At 50.6% G+C, this 16,811-nt stretch overlaps 6 protein-coding genes across 6 annotated transcripts; 3 read left to right on the plus strand and 3 right to left on the minus strand.

Annotated features, from left to right (window-relative positions):
• Positions 1-257: 257 nt before the first annotated feature.
• On the plus strand, positions 258-996 carry F5J12DRAFT_72813 (uncharacterized protein). Its single transcript, XM_051741863.1, has 4 exons — positions 258-517; positions 578-703; positions 755-827; positions 876-996. The coding sequence occupies exons 1-4, from the start codon at positions 417-419 to the stop codon at positions 939-941; spliced, it is 366 nt and encodes a 121-aa protein (XP_051600628.1). The 5' UTR covers positions 258-416; the 3' UTR covers positions 942-996.
• On the minus strand, positions 620-4,904 carry F5J12DRAFT_828092 (Pep3/Vps18/deep orange family-domain-containing protein). The gene is made up of 12 exons (XM_051745591.1): positions 4,876-4,904; positions 4,700-4,827; positions 3,956-4,652; positions 3,807-3,908; positions 3,506-3,756; positions 3,296-3,463; positions 3,133-3,246; positions 2,820-2,993; positions 2,607-2,768; positions 1,987-2,558; positions 1,606-1,936; positions 620-1,542 (listed from the first exon to the last, which is right to left on the minus strand). Exons 1-12 carry the CDS (start codon positions 4,886-4,888, stop codon positions 1,051-1,053), a joined length of 3,204 nt encoding a protein of 1,067 aa, XP_051600629.1. The 5' UTR covers positions 4,889-4,904; the 3' UTR covers positions 620-1,050.
• A 46-nt stretch (positions 4,905-4,950) lies between these two features.
• On the plus strand, positions 4,951-6,154 carry F5J12DRAFT_828101 (histidine phosphatase superfamily; the record flags this gene model as incomplete). The annotated part of the gene is made up of 9 exons (XM_051745592.1): positions 4,951-5,032; positions 5,081-5,105; positions 5,158-5,164; positions 5,219-5,300; positions 5,364-5,570; positions 5,624-5,673; positions 5,720-5,843; positions 5,895-5,923; positions 5,972-6,154. The coding sequence occupies 9 exons, from the start codon at positions 4,951-4,953 to the stop codon at positions 6,050-6,052; spliced, it is 687 nt and encodes a 228-aa protein (XP_051600630.1). The 3' UTR covers positions 6,053-6,154.
• Positions 5,964-9,489, plus strand: F5J12DRAFT_937441 (uncharacterized protein; the record flags this gene model as incomplete). The annotated part of the gene is made up of 7 exons (XM_051749637.1): positions 5,964-6,553; positions 6,612-7,187; positions 7,258-7,491; positions 7,600-7,752; positions 7,838-8,344; positions 8,397-8,483; positions 8,539-9,489. Exons 1-7 carry the CDS (start codon positions 6,188-6,190, stop codon positions 9,487-9,489), a joined length of 2,874 nt encoding a protein of 957 aa, XP_051600631.1. The 5' UTR covers positions 5,964-6,187.
• Positions 9,490-10,500: 1,011 nt separating this feature from the next.
• On the minus strand, positions 10,501-15,083 carry F5J12DRAFT_828116 (SNF2 family N-terminal domain-containing protein). The gene is made up of 9 exons (XM_051745593.1): positions 14,067-15,083; positions 13,677-14,013; positions 13,393-13,613; positions 12,495-13,342; positions 11,252-12,445; positions 11,173-11,199; positions 10,924-11,121; positions 10,839-10,875; positions 10,501-10,779 (listed from the first exon to the last, which is right to left on the minus strand). Exons 1-9 carry the CDS (start codon positions 14,958-14,960, stop codon positions 10,591-10,593), a joined length of 3,945 nt encoding a protein of 1,314 aa, XP_051600632.1. The 5' UTR covers positions 14,961-15,083; the 3' UTR covers positions 10,501-10,590.
• F5J12DRAFT_828118 (uncharacterized protein) lies at positions 15,084-16,761 on the minus strand. Its single transcript, XM_051745594.1, has 5 exons — positions 16,388-16,761; positions 16,219-16,335; positions 15,647-16,157; positions 15,490-15,588; positions 15,084-15,437 (listed from the first exon to the last, which is right to left on the minus strand). The coding sequence occupies exons 1-5, from the start codon at positions 16,712-16,714 to the stop codon at positions 15,430-15,432; spliced, it is 1,062 nt and encodes a 353-aa protein (XP_051600633.1). The 5' UTR covers positions 16,715-16,761; the 3' UTR covers positions 15,084-15,429.
• Between the last annotated feature and the right edge of the window lie 50 nt (positions 16,762-16,811).

A 16,811-nucleotide genomic window follows, 5' to 3' on the forward strand; every position in this document is an offset into this window, starting at 1 on the left:
CCGAGTCGACTGTGGTGACCGGGATAAAATATTTGTTCGCAAGGATCGGCTTCGTCAAAAGGACCACGACTGTGATCGAGACCGACATGCCTCGACATGGTGGCTGGCAGACGGGGCGGGCAGATCCCGAGCACTCACGAAGGGGAGGGGACGGGAGGGAACGGAAATATTTGGATGTCTGCTGTCGGTCTTACACTTTTTCCCATCCTTACCCTTCCTTGTCATGAGCTAGTTCCTTTATCTCTGAGATATCATTACGACTTGATCTGATTCGAGAAGATACACGACTCGCAGTTCGTAGGGACATATCCTCGTGACGTTAGCAATAAATACCATGTGTAGTACTCGAGTGTGCCTTGGCCATACACACTCGACATCATCGAACCGCCGGCTTGTTCGCATCAACTAAACATCGCATGGCAGACCAACAAGCGGAGAACAATGTCATCCCCTTGGGGTCCTCATCAAACGGGAGAGCCTCAGGAAAGCAATGGAAGCCATTGAAAAAAGCCACTGTGTAAGCGAATTACTTTCCTTGTTATTACCCTATTGATGCACGGCACCGGTTCTCCACCAGTCGGTCACAATGCTCCAAGGATCAAAAGACAAAATGGGAGGAGCGAATGGAAAGGAATAAGAGGGGGAAGGCTATCAAAAAGCTAGAAAATGAGCTCAAGGAAGAAAGGCGGGCTGAACTGCAAAGGTCAGTGGTAGCACTAGGTTGAGATGCCCGAGGGACTCAGTTTCAGCGTAGACGGCGAGAGATCACCACGGAACGTAAAAAAGCAGCGGAAGAACGTTGCAGATTGGAAGAAGAAAAGGCAAAGGTAAGGCCTCTTTCCTCAATCTTCCGCCTTAGTTTTCACCGCTCCTAGATGAGTGCCCGAAAAGCGGCCAGACATCGTCGAAAAGCAGGGCGGTCGAAGAAAGTCAAGGGTTGATTCTCTCCCAATGTACTGTGCTACTGTAATCTACGCAGGTTATTCTGTATGCAATCCATGTCGATACTCACCATACTTGCGTCGATATTCGATGATCAAAAGAGGCTATTTACAATACCCACGTCGTGTCCATCTCTCCAGGGTCAACAAACGGCCTGTCCAATCCAGCAACGACACTCTCACACATGGGGCAACTGCTCGCGAGTATGTCGTCCAATTCAGCACGTAACCTTTCAGTTCGCTTCTCAGCATCCTTGTCGGATCCAGACTTCTTTCCTCCCGCAAGACCCATGCCAGGTATCCATCCAACCGGAGCCGTAGCTACAGCCGCAAGCGCATCAGGGATAATGAGGTCTCGTAACTTGTCCCCTGCAGATAGTATGTTGCGTCCGAGGGGGGCTACTGCTTTTGTACCGTTCTGGAAAGCAGGGCCCACGAAATTGGTTGATAGCAGCGTACGTTGCCGTACAGGTTGTCTCACTTGTTCATCAACGGTTCCTGTTGTGGAACGCTCGGTTGCGCCTGTCTGACTTTCTTTGACTAGTTCCGTTTGTAGTGCGAGAACACGCCTTAGAGCGTGAGTAGGTAGACACTCCCTAGCCTGCGTTAAAATAGTGCCGTTAGTGGCGCTGTTTCTCGGGTAATGTCGCACCAGCCAGCTCACCAAACCAACCAAGCAATCCGTGTGGAAAGTGTGCTGGCAGGGAAAAACATAAAATTGTCTGGTCAACAACAGCTGCGCGCAGACAGAACACGCTTCCTCGGCGGCGATGGTGACAAACCGGCCGCGCAACTCGGCTATATCTTCCTTGATGGATTCTGCCGTGCGCGTTGCTTCGTCCATTTCCCTCTTTAGTTCGTCGATGTGAGCCGAGTAACCTTCCAAAGCATGGGCGATCTCTTCTTTGAAGTCGTCAATGACAACGAAATCAGGGAAAAAGGGCAAGATATCCTCTATCTTCAACAAGTCCGTGTCTTCCAAGAAGCGCATAGCCCTGTACAAACAACGTCACCATTTACATTTCACCTTAATGGCAAGACTTACGACTTAATATCTTTCTTATCCTGTACGACGTACCGCGCGATTTTCAACCACAACTTCTTGCGCAGTGGAAGGTCATTTTCCGGCATGTCGGCATTGACCTTGGCCAACTCTAGGTCGCCTTTCTGAAGTGCGAGATCCACACTGTTCTCGTAAAGCTCCATCTTCGCGTAGATGTGTACACAGGCTTGGATGCGGCCTGCCCCTTTGCATAACCGCAGAGCATAGTCCAAGTCATAATATGGCTTTCCCGTCAACGGGTCACAAGGAGCCGTAGTCAGGAATCGAAGAAGTGGACCGTCATCGCTGGGAGCCGGGGAGAGTATTGCATGGAAGGTTACCAGAAGGTTGTGAATGATGGAGGAAGTGTTCGATTGTTGGAATACGACATGGTTAAGGTATCTGACAGCCTGATTCGACGACAACGCATCCCTTGGGGCGTGCTGCAGCTGTAGGAGGGAGGGTATAAGTCGCAGGGGGTCAAGAGCTGGTTGCCGAAGCCAAGCATCCACCATTTCCTTAGGTGCGTGTCTCGTGAGAACAGTACCGAATCGATAGTACGACTCGAGGTCTGACTGCCGTTGGTAATTAAACTTGCTGGTTAACGCAACCGTGAAACTCACCTGACGGTTGAGAGCATCAATTGCCTTCGACCATTCCTCCTCGAGTACCCAATGCTGGATGACGTACTCATGGTCACCAACGATCGTCGCGAAGAAGAGTAACATATCTGTTCGTCCATGACCTTGGATTAGCTCGTATACGGTATCGCGGTCAAGGTTTGACTATGAATGAGTTAACATGAGCCGGGTGAACGACGAGATGCATCAGCTCACTTTGTATGCTTCGAAGAAGTGCCGTAGGTCTTCTTCAAGGATAATCCGTTCCGTTTCCACATTTTGCACGTCGCTAGTTGCTGTCTCCGCTGCACAAAAGTCATCGAGCTCGTCGCACTTGCTAAGATAGAACTCGACAAGCCACGTTGCTAGCATCATCCGCTGGGTCAAGTCCTGACAAGGCATTAGCAGGCCTTGTGACATAACTACCAAGAGGGTGCACGCACCGTCTTTTTTGTTCGCTTCCAGTCGCGAAATGAGATACGAACGCAGGGCATCACGTTCGCCAGCGTCCAAAAATCTGAGCAGCGACCTCTTCAAAGGGGACTGAACATTGTGCGTAGTATTGCGCTGCCTGGAAAAATCGCCCTTCGTCGAAGAAAGTTCTCGCCTGTACAGAGAGCACTTGATCCCGTTGCAAGGCAGTCTGGTAGAAGTAGATAAGGTTGTATCTCCTTGTATAGTCTCTTACTAACCTGAACATATTGAAGCGCAACGTCAAACTTTTGCTGTCCTAAAAATATTTGCCAGATGTCTCGGCTCTCATTTCTGACTATAAGTTCGAATATGGATTGGTCTGTATAAACCCAGTATGTCTTTCGCACCGGATCTGCGGCTATTCCTCGGACCACTTCATTTGGTCTCTGCGAAACCATCAGATCAAGACAACAGGGCAAGGTGGCTACCTTACCAGAGGACACAGTGTCCTCGTAGTTCTGCTTGCCATTAAGCGTGCATATACCCGTGAGACGGTCTTTGTATAGTAAGACCAGGTGGAATTCTGTGAGTGCAATCGATAGCGGCACTTGCGGCGGGGGTGGTGATGCTGTCGACGTCGAATGTTGTGACAACGATGGATAAGGGAACAACTGTGTAGAATCGATGTGATCGTCAACGTTCTGTTCGAAATTAAGTGTGCCATAATATATTCCTGGGGCTAGATGGGTAGTCATGAGCATATGATGGACACCATTTGATGCCCCTCACCAGTCAACCATGCAAGGGACTTGGGCAAGGAGAACGCTTGGTCGCTTGGCCTAAAAAAGTGCAGTTCCGAATAGATTAAATTTCCAGGCAACTCGGAAATCTCTTTTCTTTGTGAGCACAAAAACCTGGGACAATTTGATATAACTCACTGGGTACGGTTTCTTTGTATGCGGAGAACAAGGTTAAGAACATGCGCCCACTTTCTTCTGGACGTCGGTCTGGGGAACCAACAAATTGGTATATCCGCGTAGGAGTCGTTACGATGATTAAGGCAGTTTTTGGATCTGGTGGTGGGAACACGTCAAGCCTAATCCCAGTTATTGGAGTTTTCTCGGGCAATGTGAAAAGCAAATGTAAGTAACGTTCTTGAGATTTGAAGAAGTCCTCCGCTGCGTCGAGGACAGCTTCATATATCCCGCCGTTTCGAGCACCAACTAATAATTCCCTCGTCGACGTGGAATGAGGGGAAGAGAGGAGTGCGGACTCGTTCCAAGCGATGCTCTCGATAACCATCTTGAAGGACTTGAGCTGTTTAGGCTTCCTCCACCCACGAAAAAGGTACCAATTCTCTCCCTGGTGTGATGTAATGACGAGATGTCTACCGGAGGGATCCAGGAATATCTTGTACAGTGACATCTCCGTCGGCTTACGGGGAATGGGTATCTGAAGAATCTGTTCCGGGTGGGCAAGCTCAATGAGTACTATGACGTTGGAAGCAAGACCCATAGCCATTTTATCCGACGATACGGCAAGGGAAACTAGCGGTGCAGGGAGTGTGTACTGGACTGGACAGAGGTCGAATATCGGCTGGCCGGCGGACTCGGAGTTAGGGAAGTGACCGTCGTCCTGCAGTCATTCAGTGGCAAGTAACGAGACTGTACAACGACGCTCACCGCGCTCCCTAGACCGTGTGCCTCGACGAGGGCGTCGTCATCAGAGGGGGAAAGCTCAAAGCCTTCGTAATGGACTTGGGGCAACTTTGCATGCGAGAATCCGGTCGCTGGCGCGACGTGCTCGACAACTGCGACATTGACACTGAGCGCGACACGACGAAACAAGACTTACTTACATTCGTCGAACATGGTCAAAGGTAAGTAGATGACCTGACCATTATGTAATGAAGTGGCTGGTACTTCTATGATCGATGACGTTTTACTCCTGGCTCGCACTATCAAACAGTCCGAAATGGCGCGTGCTGTCCCCCAGATTGTTTCTCGTTCGTCATGGTAAGTCTATTACATTCACCAGTTAACAGGCACTCGACCTCTGCCCAGGCGAGACTGAATGGTCTCGCAACGGGTTAGTTCTTTCGCTGGCTTTCACGTGCGCCTTTCTCATGGATCTGCCCTAGACGCCACGTAAGATCCATGCATTATTGTAACCACAACTGGATCCCGACTAAGTTACTGTAGACTGGGAGAACTGACATCTGTTTGACACCCCACGGAGAGGCGCAGGTAAGAGCGCAAGCGGCAGTCCTTGTGGGAGAAGGACGTGAGTGACGTCCGTCAGTGGTCATCGAGATAATTCGTGCTATGGCTTTTTAGGACCCCATAGATCCGAAGAATATTTGCACTGCTATAGTTTCACCCAGAATCCGCGCACATAGAACTTTTCACCTCCTATTCGAGCATTTGCCCAAGTTCCCAGACCATCAGATCACAGAAGATGTTCGCGAGTGGGACTACGGGGAATACGAAGGCCTCGTGAGGCAGGAAATTGTAGTCAAGAAGCCCTGGATGGGACATTTGGAAATCTGGGTGGGTATGAATTTTGTTGGGTGAGGTCATTCTCAAACAACGCCAGTTGTCCCGGAGGGGAATCCGTCGAGGAGATGCAGACCCGTGTTGATCGTGTAATTGCCAAGGTTTGAGGGTGGTTTTCAGACCCGTCGTTTTACTGACGGTAGCCAGGTCCGCGATTATCACCGCAAATGGGTTGAAGAAGGAGAAGGCAGCCGTGACGTCCTCATCGTTGCGCACGGGCACTTTAACCGTGCCATGATCGCCCGATGGAACAATTTTGATCTTGCACTTGGTATCGTGCGATCCATGTACTGTCCCAAACAGCGGCTGATTTGCGATTCAGGGAATCACTTCAATGTCGGGCCGGGAGGGGTAAGGCCGCTTGCTATTCTTGAAAGCAGTTGACTGATGGTGAGATAGGTTGCAGTCATGTCATACAATCATCATTCTCTTGATGAGCCTGTCTTGGATGCATTGAATCTGTACGCACACGAAGCATAGGGTGTGTAGATACTTGTGTAAATTTAAGTACATAAGGGTTGGACGGAGTGCGCCGGTTAAAAAGGTCAATCCTCGGCTACGCCTGTCCTTTTTTATTTTCCTCTGTAGTGTCTCTTTGATCCAGTACTTGTGATCATGGCCGACAACGCAGAGCTCCAGTCCCCCACGACAGACGTCGAAGGCTCCTTAGGAGCTATATCCGAAGCTGACGCCCCACCTCACAGTCAACACGAGGCGTCTGGCACGGTGGACGACCATGAGGACGCACAGGATGACCTCGTTAATCATGTCCAGCCTGATACCACGTTGGATGATAATGTGAAAGACAATGCTGATGACGCACAAACACATGTCGAAATGCCGACTCAGACCGCACAAGTTACCGCTACGACCAAGAAACCTACCGGTGCTGCTGCCAAGGTTTCAACAGCAATTGGTAAGGACAAGCCTACCAAGGGTTCTCCCGTCAAACCAAGTCCACTTTCGCCGACTGTGAAAAAGGTGTGTAACGCAGTACACCCTCCAGCAGTTTTTTCATTTCGGCCATGCACACGTTTAGGTTGCAAGTTCAAATGTCACGGCAAAGACAGCCCCTTCTAGCAAGGCCGCCACTACATCTATCACATCCGCTCTTTCTAAGTCGACTTCTACTACACCCTCAACAGTAAAGAAGGTAACACCCGCTTCCCCAACGAATCCTTCCTCCAAGACCACAACCATGTCGTCCAGACCCGCTCCCCCGCAGCCGAGTAGGCGGTCATCTATGCTGCCGCCCAGAGCCCCCTCTGCTACGGGTTCTCCGTTGCCTCCCAAGTCTAGAACATCCACATTGTTTTCTGGGTGGGCGAGTTCGGCGTCATCTAAGCCTGCGCCTAGCGATGCCAATGCATCTCGTCCTTCGGTCGTTTCTCCCTCGGGTTCGACTACGTCTATTAAATCTGCAGCAGCACCTGCTCCGGCTCGTCCACGTGCCTCGGTCTCTGAAGCTGTCAAGAGAACACCATCCACATCGTCCAAGCAAGCTCCTCCAAGTACGGGGGGTGGCGTTCCGACGCGGGCCATGCGCACCGTTGGATCGATATCTTCAATTCGGGAGGCCCATGACGACAAGGCCCTTGTAGATGTCCAAGAGAAGGTCCGCAACCTCACTCTATTTCTATAGATAGCACTAACCAGGTCATATAGCTAAAGGAGGCAAATGAAAGCCTTCTGGAAAAGACGGAGGCCTATATCCCAACTGGAAAAACAAAAATCAGAATTGCGATCATCTCTTGGACACCGCGTTGGCAGATGCCAAGGCCAAAAGTTCGGCTGTTGAGCAGCTCGAACAAGAGAAGCAGTCTGCAGAGGCAGCTCTTGCTACTGCTAGAGCTAGCTTGCAACGCCTGGACAACGAGCATGCCCGTGACCTGAACCAACTCAACGCTCTCAAACAACAAGTACGTGTTTGTATCTTTCCATTGCGAAATGTCTCAGCAGTCTCGCGCAGCTCGAAATTACGAAACAGGCCGGCGATGACCAAACTAGCGCTCATTGAAAAGCTTCAGGGACAAGTTGACACTCTCACTTCCGAGATAGCGGTTGCTGAGAAGAATTTCGAGTCCCTCCGTGTGACAAGCGATCAGTCCTCAACAGAAGCCGCGGCAGCCGCTCAGGCGGAACGTGAATCTTTCCTCCGTGCCAAGGCCGACCTTGACGCAGTGCATGCAGAGATGGAGGCTCTCAGAACAACTGCACGATATTGCTCTCCAAGATGCAGCTATCCAACTGACCGAAGCGCAACAGCGTGCATCCGAAGTGGCATCTTTGACTGCTTTGATCGAGGCCCTCAAGGCCGAACGGGAGGAGAATGCCCATAGAATCTCCGAACTGGAGGTCGAAGTTCTCGAGCTGAAAGAGAGTCAAGAAAATGCTGAAGACGAACGCAATAAGCTTATCACCAGTCTCAAGAAGGCGGAGGCGGACCTTGGACAGGCTCATTCAGCGTTGGAGGGACAAATCCAGGACGCCAATGCGAAGGAAGAAGAAAGTGCTAGGGAAATCGCCGATCTCCAACAAGCGTACGAGGAGAAGATAGCGTTACTCGAGGATGATTTGGCGAGTGCAATCGCAGAGATCGCGGACGTGAAGAATCAACTCGCAGCTGTCAATGTCTCCTATGAGGAGATGAAAAAGGAGACCGAAACTGCTGCTGAAGAGCACGAGCGACAACTGGAGGAGTCTGAGCGATCGTATCTTTCGAAGCATATAGAATTCTCGGAGGAGATCAAGAGGCTCAGTGCGGAGCTTGAGGTGCGTTGACGACTTAATTTCATGTGCATTGACTGAAGACGACCGTGCTCAGCAACAGGAGGCGAAGTACAACGAAAAAGTGGAGGCTGTGAAGGCTGAACACGATACACATCTCCAGGAGGCGTTTGAACGGGCGAAAGTGTGTCCTCTGCTATACAGACTTTTGGAATACAGGCTTACGCGATGGTGTGTAGGGGGAAGCTGCAGAGCTCCATGGCCAAGAACTTCAGGCTCTGCGAGCTGAATCGCAGGCTGCGATCGAACAGCTTCGTAACGCGCACCAGTCGTTTGTTAACGATCTCGAGGCTGAGCACCAAACTACCCTCGATTCGCAGAGTAGTGCTCTGGAGCAGAAGCTTAACAATCAAGGCCTCGAGCTTCGTGCCACCCAAGACGACCTTACCAAGGCTAAATCTGCCTTGGAGGCTGCGCGCTCAGAGTGCGACAATCTCAAAGCCCAAGTTGAAGATGCTCGGGCTGCCGCTATCGTAGCATCCTCCAATGCAGACCAAGCAGCTGAGCTCGAGCGACTCTCCAAGCAGTTGGCTAGCGTGCGTGACGAAAACGCCATGCTGAACGATGTCCTCGCAGTGACCAAAGAGTCTCTCTCGGAGATGTCGGTAAATCACAGTAAAGAACTTGAGGAGGCTGCAAAGGCCCGCGTGGAGGAAGTAACTAGACTCGGTACCGAGCACGAGAAAGAAATCAGCACGCTCGCTGCACAAAAGTCAGAGTTATCGCGCTCACTTGGTGACCTGGAAAACGAGATCGCAATGCTCAAGGCTCGCCTTGCTGCCGCGGAATCAGCGGCCGCTCCAAGGAGCAATGGAGCTGTCCTCCCCTCCACAACTAATGTGACCAGGGAGGAGCTCCAGAAGACCCACGAAGCGCACAATCTAAAGCTCCACGACCTGCAGGCGGAGCATGAACGTGTCGTCAGAGGGGTGAAACTCGAGTTGGAGACAGTTCAGAACCGCTTGGAGGAGGTACAGTCAGATCTCGCTCGGAGGAACATGGAGATCCAGTATCTCGAACAAGAACAAGAAGAAAGTCAAGACTCTATTACTCGGTATGTGAAGGTTTTTGGACTTCAAAGTTTGTTCGGTGTAGTTATCGCGTTGGCCGTGATATTTGACTTCATTTGAATACTTTTCGTGTATTATTACATGCACCGTCTTCGTTAACTTATGGCCCTTCTGTTTCATTCACGATTTTTTTTTACTAACTTTGGGCATCCATCTCTGGCCTTGTATTGTGATTTTTACGCGTTTTCCCTGCAGCTTAAAGGCCGAACTCGATCGATCACGCGATGCCAGCTCCTCAGCATGAATTCCGACCTCGCTTAACTCGATCTAACGAAAGCCCTCCCGCTGGACCAAAGCCTCGCGGAAAACGCGCGGCATCCACACCTTCACGCTACGACCCATGTTCATTTGCGCTGTGAATCTCCAACGCCTCGTTGTACTTGGTCCCCCGTTCGATTCTGAGTGTCCCGATTTGGAGGGATCGCCCTTTCCTGGTATTTCCGTTCCTTCACATATGTTGCCATTGCGGCATTTTTATACAGTATCTTTTCACCTTATCGTATACCCGGTCATTGTTTTGAAGAAGTTATGCATGCATATACAACTCGGAGGACTTCTAATCATGAGCAGACAGGCCTTTATAATCTGACGTACTTCTCGCCGTTGCACCACTGACTGGCAGCTTACACCTAAGGGTGGATAGAACAGTAGGTGGTGTTTAGATGGTCGAGGCTACTCTTTCAACCGCCCATCCCTATCATTCTTGGGTATGCCAACTCGGAACCAACGATATATTTAGTGTATGTGAATTATACTTCAGTACTGACATGTGACACGCCGCTCGTCGTTATTTCACGGCAAACGGGGACGATAGTCGCAGTGAACCACTGGCCCGGTGATTATTTCCCACAGCGATTGTAAACTAATAACCTTCTGGCGAGAGGACGGTCGAGTGAACTCTGTTCGACAGTTCTAACGCTCCAGTCGCTCCGGTGGTCAAGTGCAAGTGCATCCATCGGGTCTCGGACACTGCGCTCGGCATCGTAAGTGATATGTCCGCAGAGCGGATCTCAAACTACTGGGCAATCTGAAGTTCATCCATACGAGTTTCTGGTATAAATATGTATTAAAGCAGCGTTGCTCTACATGTAGTGAATTACAATCGTACATTACTAGCTACCAGTGAGTATTGGGAAGGGCGGGGAGGACGATTTCAGTAATTTACGTGCCAAACAGCTGGTGCAATTCCTCCATCCGCCGCTGTAATAGCTCAGCTTTGCTGACGGTCTGACCTAAAGTCATGTTGGCCAATTCTGTTTTCTTCCTTTGAACTTCCAAAAGCCGGTCTTCGATTGAATTTTCTATGATAAGCTTGACGGTGGTGACAGGCCGCGTTTGTCCGAGTCGATGCTAGAAAAGTTGAAGCAGTCAGGAAGTGCAGGTAATTTTCAAGGCAGCGAATGGTTCACAATGCGGTCCACAGCTTGGTTCTCTACAGCTGGGTTCCTGCAAAACAATGAGTATCGGCCTATAAAGAGGTTCTGTGGCGCGCACCAATAAGGGTCCATCAAGTAAACACGCTGCGCAGCAGTAAGGTTGAGGCCGACGCCACCGGCTTTCAAGCTAACTAAAAGAACTTCACAAGTTGGATCATACTTCAGGGCATCCATTGCTCGTGTTCGTTCGTCACGTTTCATGGTTCCGTCTAGTCGGTCATACCGAATGCTTGCCGCCTCTAGGGCGTCTTCCACTCTGAAGCATAATGGGTTAAGTTGGAACCAGACACGAAGAGCGGATACGTACTTGTCCAACATTGAGGTCCACTGAGAGCTATGCAAGCAGTGATTCGCATAATTCAGCAACAAGGCAAAGGATGACTTACAATACGACCGTTTTTGTCACATAATCATCCACACGCTTTCCGTCGCCATCCACCATTTGTACTTCGATGGACTCTGGGTCATAATTTGCAGAATAGGGGTTCATCTTCGAAAACTGGATGAGATCCCCAAGTAGTGCTCTAACTTTGGTAGACGGCTGAAACTTCTCTATGCCAATACTCTTCTGTCTCTTTTCCCGTTTTACTGTTTTCTTCCTCGGTGCAGGGTCTTGTGGCGAGCAGTCTGGACGAACCTGAATAACATCTTGAGGCGACAGTTCTGTTTGACAGGCAGAGCAACCGTGGTACGCATCAGGTGGGACGTCGGGCCAGCCAGGCCATATACATTGCCGGAAGCATGACAAACAGAACAGGTGTAGACAGCGGGTTAAGACCAGACACGGTGTTGAAGGACTGCTGGGTCTTGTAGGAGCACGGGATAGGACACCTCTGGCTTTCTTGCCGCGCTTCGGTGCTGAGGGACCATCGACGTCCATGCCCATCCCTCCATCGGTCATCTGTTCACGTTCCCCATGGGTACAAAGTTCCTCTCCGCATTCGACACATTGCGATGTCCCAGCCTCGCGGAGTAGCATTACGATCGCTGCTGCATAATGTGAATTCAGCCCATCACGTTCAATGGCGGCAACGATGTCCTCATAATTGCCAGGATCAGCTGACGCAACTTCTCCAAGTCCCTTGCCCTCTACAAGCTCGAAGTGGTCGCAAATCTGCCGCAGCCTCAGGATCTTCTGGAGAATACCAACGTAGTTTTTCATCACTTCGTTCTTGCTTGAGAGTTCGTTGAATTCTGCCTTGGATTCCCTGAAGAACTGGTCATAAATGACCTGTTCATGAGGCTCGAATTTCAGGTAACGAAGTTCGTCGCGCCGAGGTGGGAGGCTGAGGATTTTCTTCCCGTCAGAAGCTTTGGAGTCCTTTGTACGACGAAGTGTGATGCACTTCATGATAGTTTGCAGTCGTACGACTCCCAGTGACTGGCCGTACTTCACCGGAGTACCGATATACTCCGTCCAGACATTCTTGTCATCGAGCGGGTCTAAGCGCAGAAACTTGATCAAAGCAAACACATCATCGAGCTTGTTCTGAACTGGTGTACCAGTCAAACAGAGGCGACGTTGAGCCATTAAATCGCACGAGGCACGGCTGCCAACAGTTGCTGTTTCTTTGATGGAACTGCAAGGCTATTATTATACGAGAACAGTAGATGAAATGATGCGCGTACTGAGCTTCATCAAGAACAACTCTGAACCAGTGAATCATCTGCAATGGACTGGTGGCTTCAGTCGATCCACCTAAAGTAAAGCATGATTTCTTCCGTTTCATGCCTGCCCTCTTGGGCTTAGCTCGCGTGACGCCAGGGTCGGTGTCATTGCCTCCAAGACCCCCATCGCTACTTCCGTCATCGTCGTCATCTGCTTCAGTAGAGACGGTCTTACGGTTTTGTCTTGAGTATTCCGAAGCCAGGGTAGCATATGTCGTGATAACAGCGTCGAAATCCGCGAGGAAAGCAATATCAGGCCGACGAGCATTTCCATGATATATGTACACCCGTAACGGCCTCCCCTCCCGCAGACGATGACATTTTGCGCTGCCAGTCATTTCAAACTGCGTGGAAGGCGTTTGGGATGCAGGTGGTGTCGAACTCCCCGAGGCAGACACTGACACAGCCGCTGAACAGCTCACTCCGCCTCCGCCAACAACAAATACATCCCCTCGCCAATGCTCTCTGAACTGGTCTTCCCAGTTTGAGACCGTAGATAGTGGGCAAATTATAAGTGTAGCGCGACTTTTCGCTTTGATGCGACAAGCTCGCGCGTACTCGGCTTCAGCCTTATCCTGTTCCTTCACTGCTTTCGCCTTTCCCTTGGAAGAAGTTACAGTGATGGTTTCGGGAATATCGGGCATACCCCAAACGCTGCCGGCAAAATGGGCCACGGACAGTATGTCCTCGTTCCGATTGCGCTCTGGGGGAGGTGGGGGAACCTCCAATGGTGAAGAGGCAAATGCATCGGCAGAATCTAATGTGGCAGCGATCAAGGAGACACAAGTTATTGTCTTCCCTAGGCCCATCTGCACCAAGTTCTTAGTAAAATCGAAAACCCCAAGGTAGACGACCGTACGTCATCAGCTAAGATAGCACTTCTAGCTTCCACTGGTTCTTGAAAAACCTCTTTTTGGGTGACAATGTGGAACCAGGACTGCTGTCCAGCGTGGGAATCAAATCTGGGCTGCCACAGGGACGAGTACCGTCCGTCGGAACAACACCTCTCCCGTTCGCGCTCAAGAAGAAAGGTAAGCGCTTTCTTCTGGTGGGGATAGAGTGGAGTGCCGACTTCGAACGCTAATTTTGGGCATAGATAAGTTTGAAAAGAGCACCGGGAAAAAGGGAGGTGGCAAAATTTACCGGGTTCAGTTTCAGCGAGTTCGTCGCCACTTTTTAAATTCTTGAACAACTCGTCGACCTGGCTTCTTTGAATTTCCAATGTCTTTCCCGACGCTGCCGGAGTACCCCAGCGTGAACTACTACCACCAGGACCTGCGTAATGGACACGCCCAGACACGGGCGATTGGCGGAATCCTCCGAGCGGCGGGTTATGCGGATTGTAATAATGACAGTTGGCCAGCTTTGAGGGGTCTGAGGGATGATCAAGGTACAGGCCGCATTGGGACAGAAAATTGCCAACGGCGGTAATATTTCCTTTCGGTGTGTAAATGAGCATCTGCAAGGGCAATATAGGGGGCTGGTCGGTAGAAAATTAAGTGGTGCCACGTAATAAGATTATGTTACACTCACATTACCGTAGTCGCGGCGCACTTTGGCATCCAGTCGGATGAGGCCTTTGCCTAGCATTGGGCCAAGCTGGGATGCAACCCTTTGTTCGACGACAGCGAAACCTTCTCCCTGGGGTGCTTCGCTTGAACCTCTGATATGCGGAGTCTTGATATGGATGGTTTCGGAAGCCGGAGCCTTTTGTGGGTTGTATTCGTACTGTAAACGAACACTTGCCCAATCACCTTCAGTTCGGGCTGGGTCCTGCAGCTGAATATAAGGCACTGGATAAAGGACCAGGGCTGTAACGGTAAGCTGTCCGATGCAAACAGGGGTCTTGGGCGGAAGATCATCAGACAATGCGGTGCACAAGGATGGATGCAGGCGCGGGGACAAAGGAGGAGAAGGAGAGTTTGTAAGGTCGATGATGTGATCATTAGGTTGCGTGAAGGGCGGCGGTCGACTAGGAACATTGTTTAACAATGCGGGCGGTGTCGGCGGAGAAAAATACGATGGAGGAAAGAGGCCCTGTGAGCGTGGAGCATGAGAAGTAAAGGAGTGCGAGGCCGAAGGGCCTGCAAAGCTCGGTCGGAATGGGGTCGATGGATGCCCCGAAGGGTACGACTGAGTAGGTTGCTGTGATGGGTGGGATGTGGACGGTGACACAGGAAACTTGGGGGTGTGGAAAGGCGTATGCTGGTGGTACTGCTGCTGGACTGCAGAGCGTATCGGGTCAAAGAACGTAGTCTGCCTGGGTGACAAAGCGGTAGAATCTTGTCTGTGCAACGAAGAACCCTGCGTTCCAGCAGCAGAATGGCGCGGATCATCGTCATCTAGTGTCAAGTCTATGTGATTGGATTGGTTGAAAGGCGACAAGTTGGATATGGACGCCGAATGCGAAGCTGCGTCGGTAGCCATTGCTCATGGATGGTGGGGCGAACTAGCGGTAGCTGGTCTTGCAGTGGTGTCAGCGCTAATGACGAGGCCGACTTCTTACCTGCTTCAACAACTTTGTACCAAGTCCAGCATAAACGACACCCGTATAAGTGTAATTACCGGATGTCCTCGACCCAGCCGCATCTGAGTCAGCAGACTACATACACGGATCATGCGTTCACAGCAACTCTACGTATGTATATACACTGTACAGCAAATTACTAGTAAAATGCCTTCCCTGTGAAATCCTCCCGCTACTAGTAACTGTGCTTCAACAGACTCATCCGTGAATGTCAGAAACCTTCCTTTCGCACAGTGGTGCTTTCCAGGTATTCCGCAGTCACATTCCCTGTGTGAGAGAGAACGAGACTGCGAAGCACTCGGAGAGAACTAATATGGGAACCTCCCGGCATCTAAACACTCACACATAGGCTCATCCTCATCCCCGCCGTCAACCTCCTTATGCCATGCGGATAAGTACTATCTCGTAGATAGAATCACTAGTACGCACGGGGTGCCCAGCCCATTGCAAAGTATGCCGTTCTAGCAGCTTGCTCTTTCGCAAGCTGCTTACTAGACCCAGTTCCCTTGCCCTTTTCTATCCCGTTCACTTCGTGGATCGGTCACTTTGAGAACCACAAACTCGATCTGAGGTGTAACTAGCTTACCTTTACAAATCACATGCCATCTTCCTGCGTGGGGAGGACCAGCAAACGTGGCGGGATATTCAACGCTCATCCCCCGCTGTGCGGCTGTTTGGTTAAACAATGGTAAGAATGCCAGACTCGGTTGGGCAGGTGCAAGAGGATTTGGGGGGAAAGGTGGCATAGAGGGTATAGGAGGCGGCGGCGGCGGCGGTATCGGCGGTGGAGCACTGGAAGGCGGGGCAGGTTGACTAGAATAAGGATTATATATGGATTTCATTGGGATGTCGACACTTGATTTGCCAAGAGGAGCAAAATTCGGTGAAAAGCTAAAAGGCCCCTGTGGAGCTCCTTCGACTTTCATTCGTTTTCCAGCTTGCTCTTCAGAAGCATCATATCCAAAATCAATGGCTGGAAATTCGTCCATTACGTTAGCGGTGACTTGGAAAAGCATCCTGATCCACTTCTGAACGTCGGGGAGTCCATGTTCTTCAAAAGCAGCAGCGAGATACGCAAGAAATAACGTTCGTCCATGCTTAATACCGGTATCATGTTCCGTAACTTAATCCTTGTGATGATTATGGTGAGATGCTCACCTCAGGCTCATCCACCGAGGATCGGAAGGAAGGATCGTACCGCAACTCATCTCGTAAGCGGTATAACCTCGACCAAAAATCGATGACCTGGTCGGATAGCAACGTTCGTCTCAAGACCTTCTAAGAATTACCAAGCCAGCCCCCCATGCTTAACGACACCTCGACTCACCTCGATGTTTTCATTCTTGAGTTTTGGTTTCCTGGAGAACAACAAATGTGTGGTGACCATGTCCAGAACATGTTGTCCTAAGATAGTCAGACGCTCGTTGTCGTCGTACGTCGCGTGGCAGGCGAGTCGAAGTGATTTATGCGTAAACACCGCGAGCACGGGCATGCCGGAGAGTTTGGGCAGCGGTGGGAGCCCCGGAAAGCCATCATAGGTTACGGAGTGGTGTCGCTTGCGGGAAATGTAGCTCACGTTGGGCTCTGAAGACATATCGGTTTCCACAGTTGATGGATCGGCGATATGACTTCGGAGTCGGGGTGTGAGTACCATCAAGACAATGAGGCGCGGAACTACTTCTGCGCAAGTCTTGAGAGAACTCCACCTATATATTGGCATATTTGTCAACCACCTGCTATATTTCAAAAGC

Source organism: Pisolithus orientalis (assembly GCF_024613125.1).
Source record: "Pisolithus orientalis strain OTSU chromosome Unknown F5J12scaffold_12, whole genome shotgun sequence".
NCBI classification, from domain to species: domain Eukaryota; kingdom Fungi; phylum Basidiomycota; class Agaricomycetes; order Boletales; family Pisolithaceae; genus Pisolithus; species Pisolithus orientalis.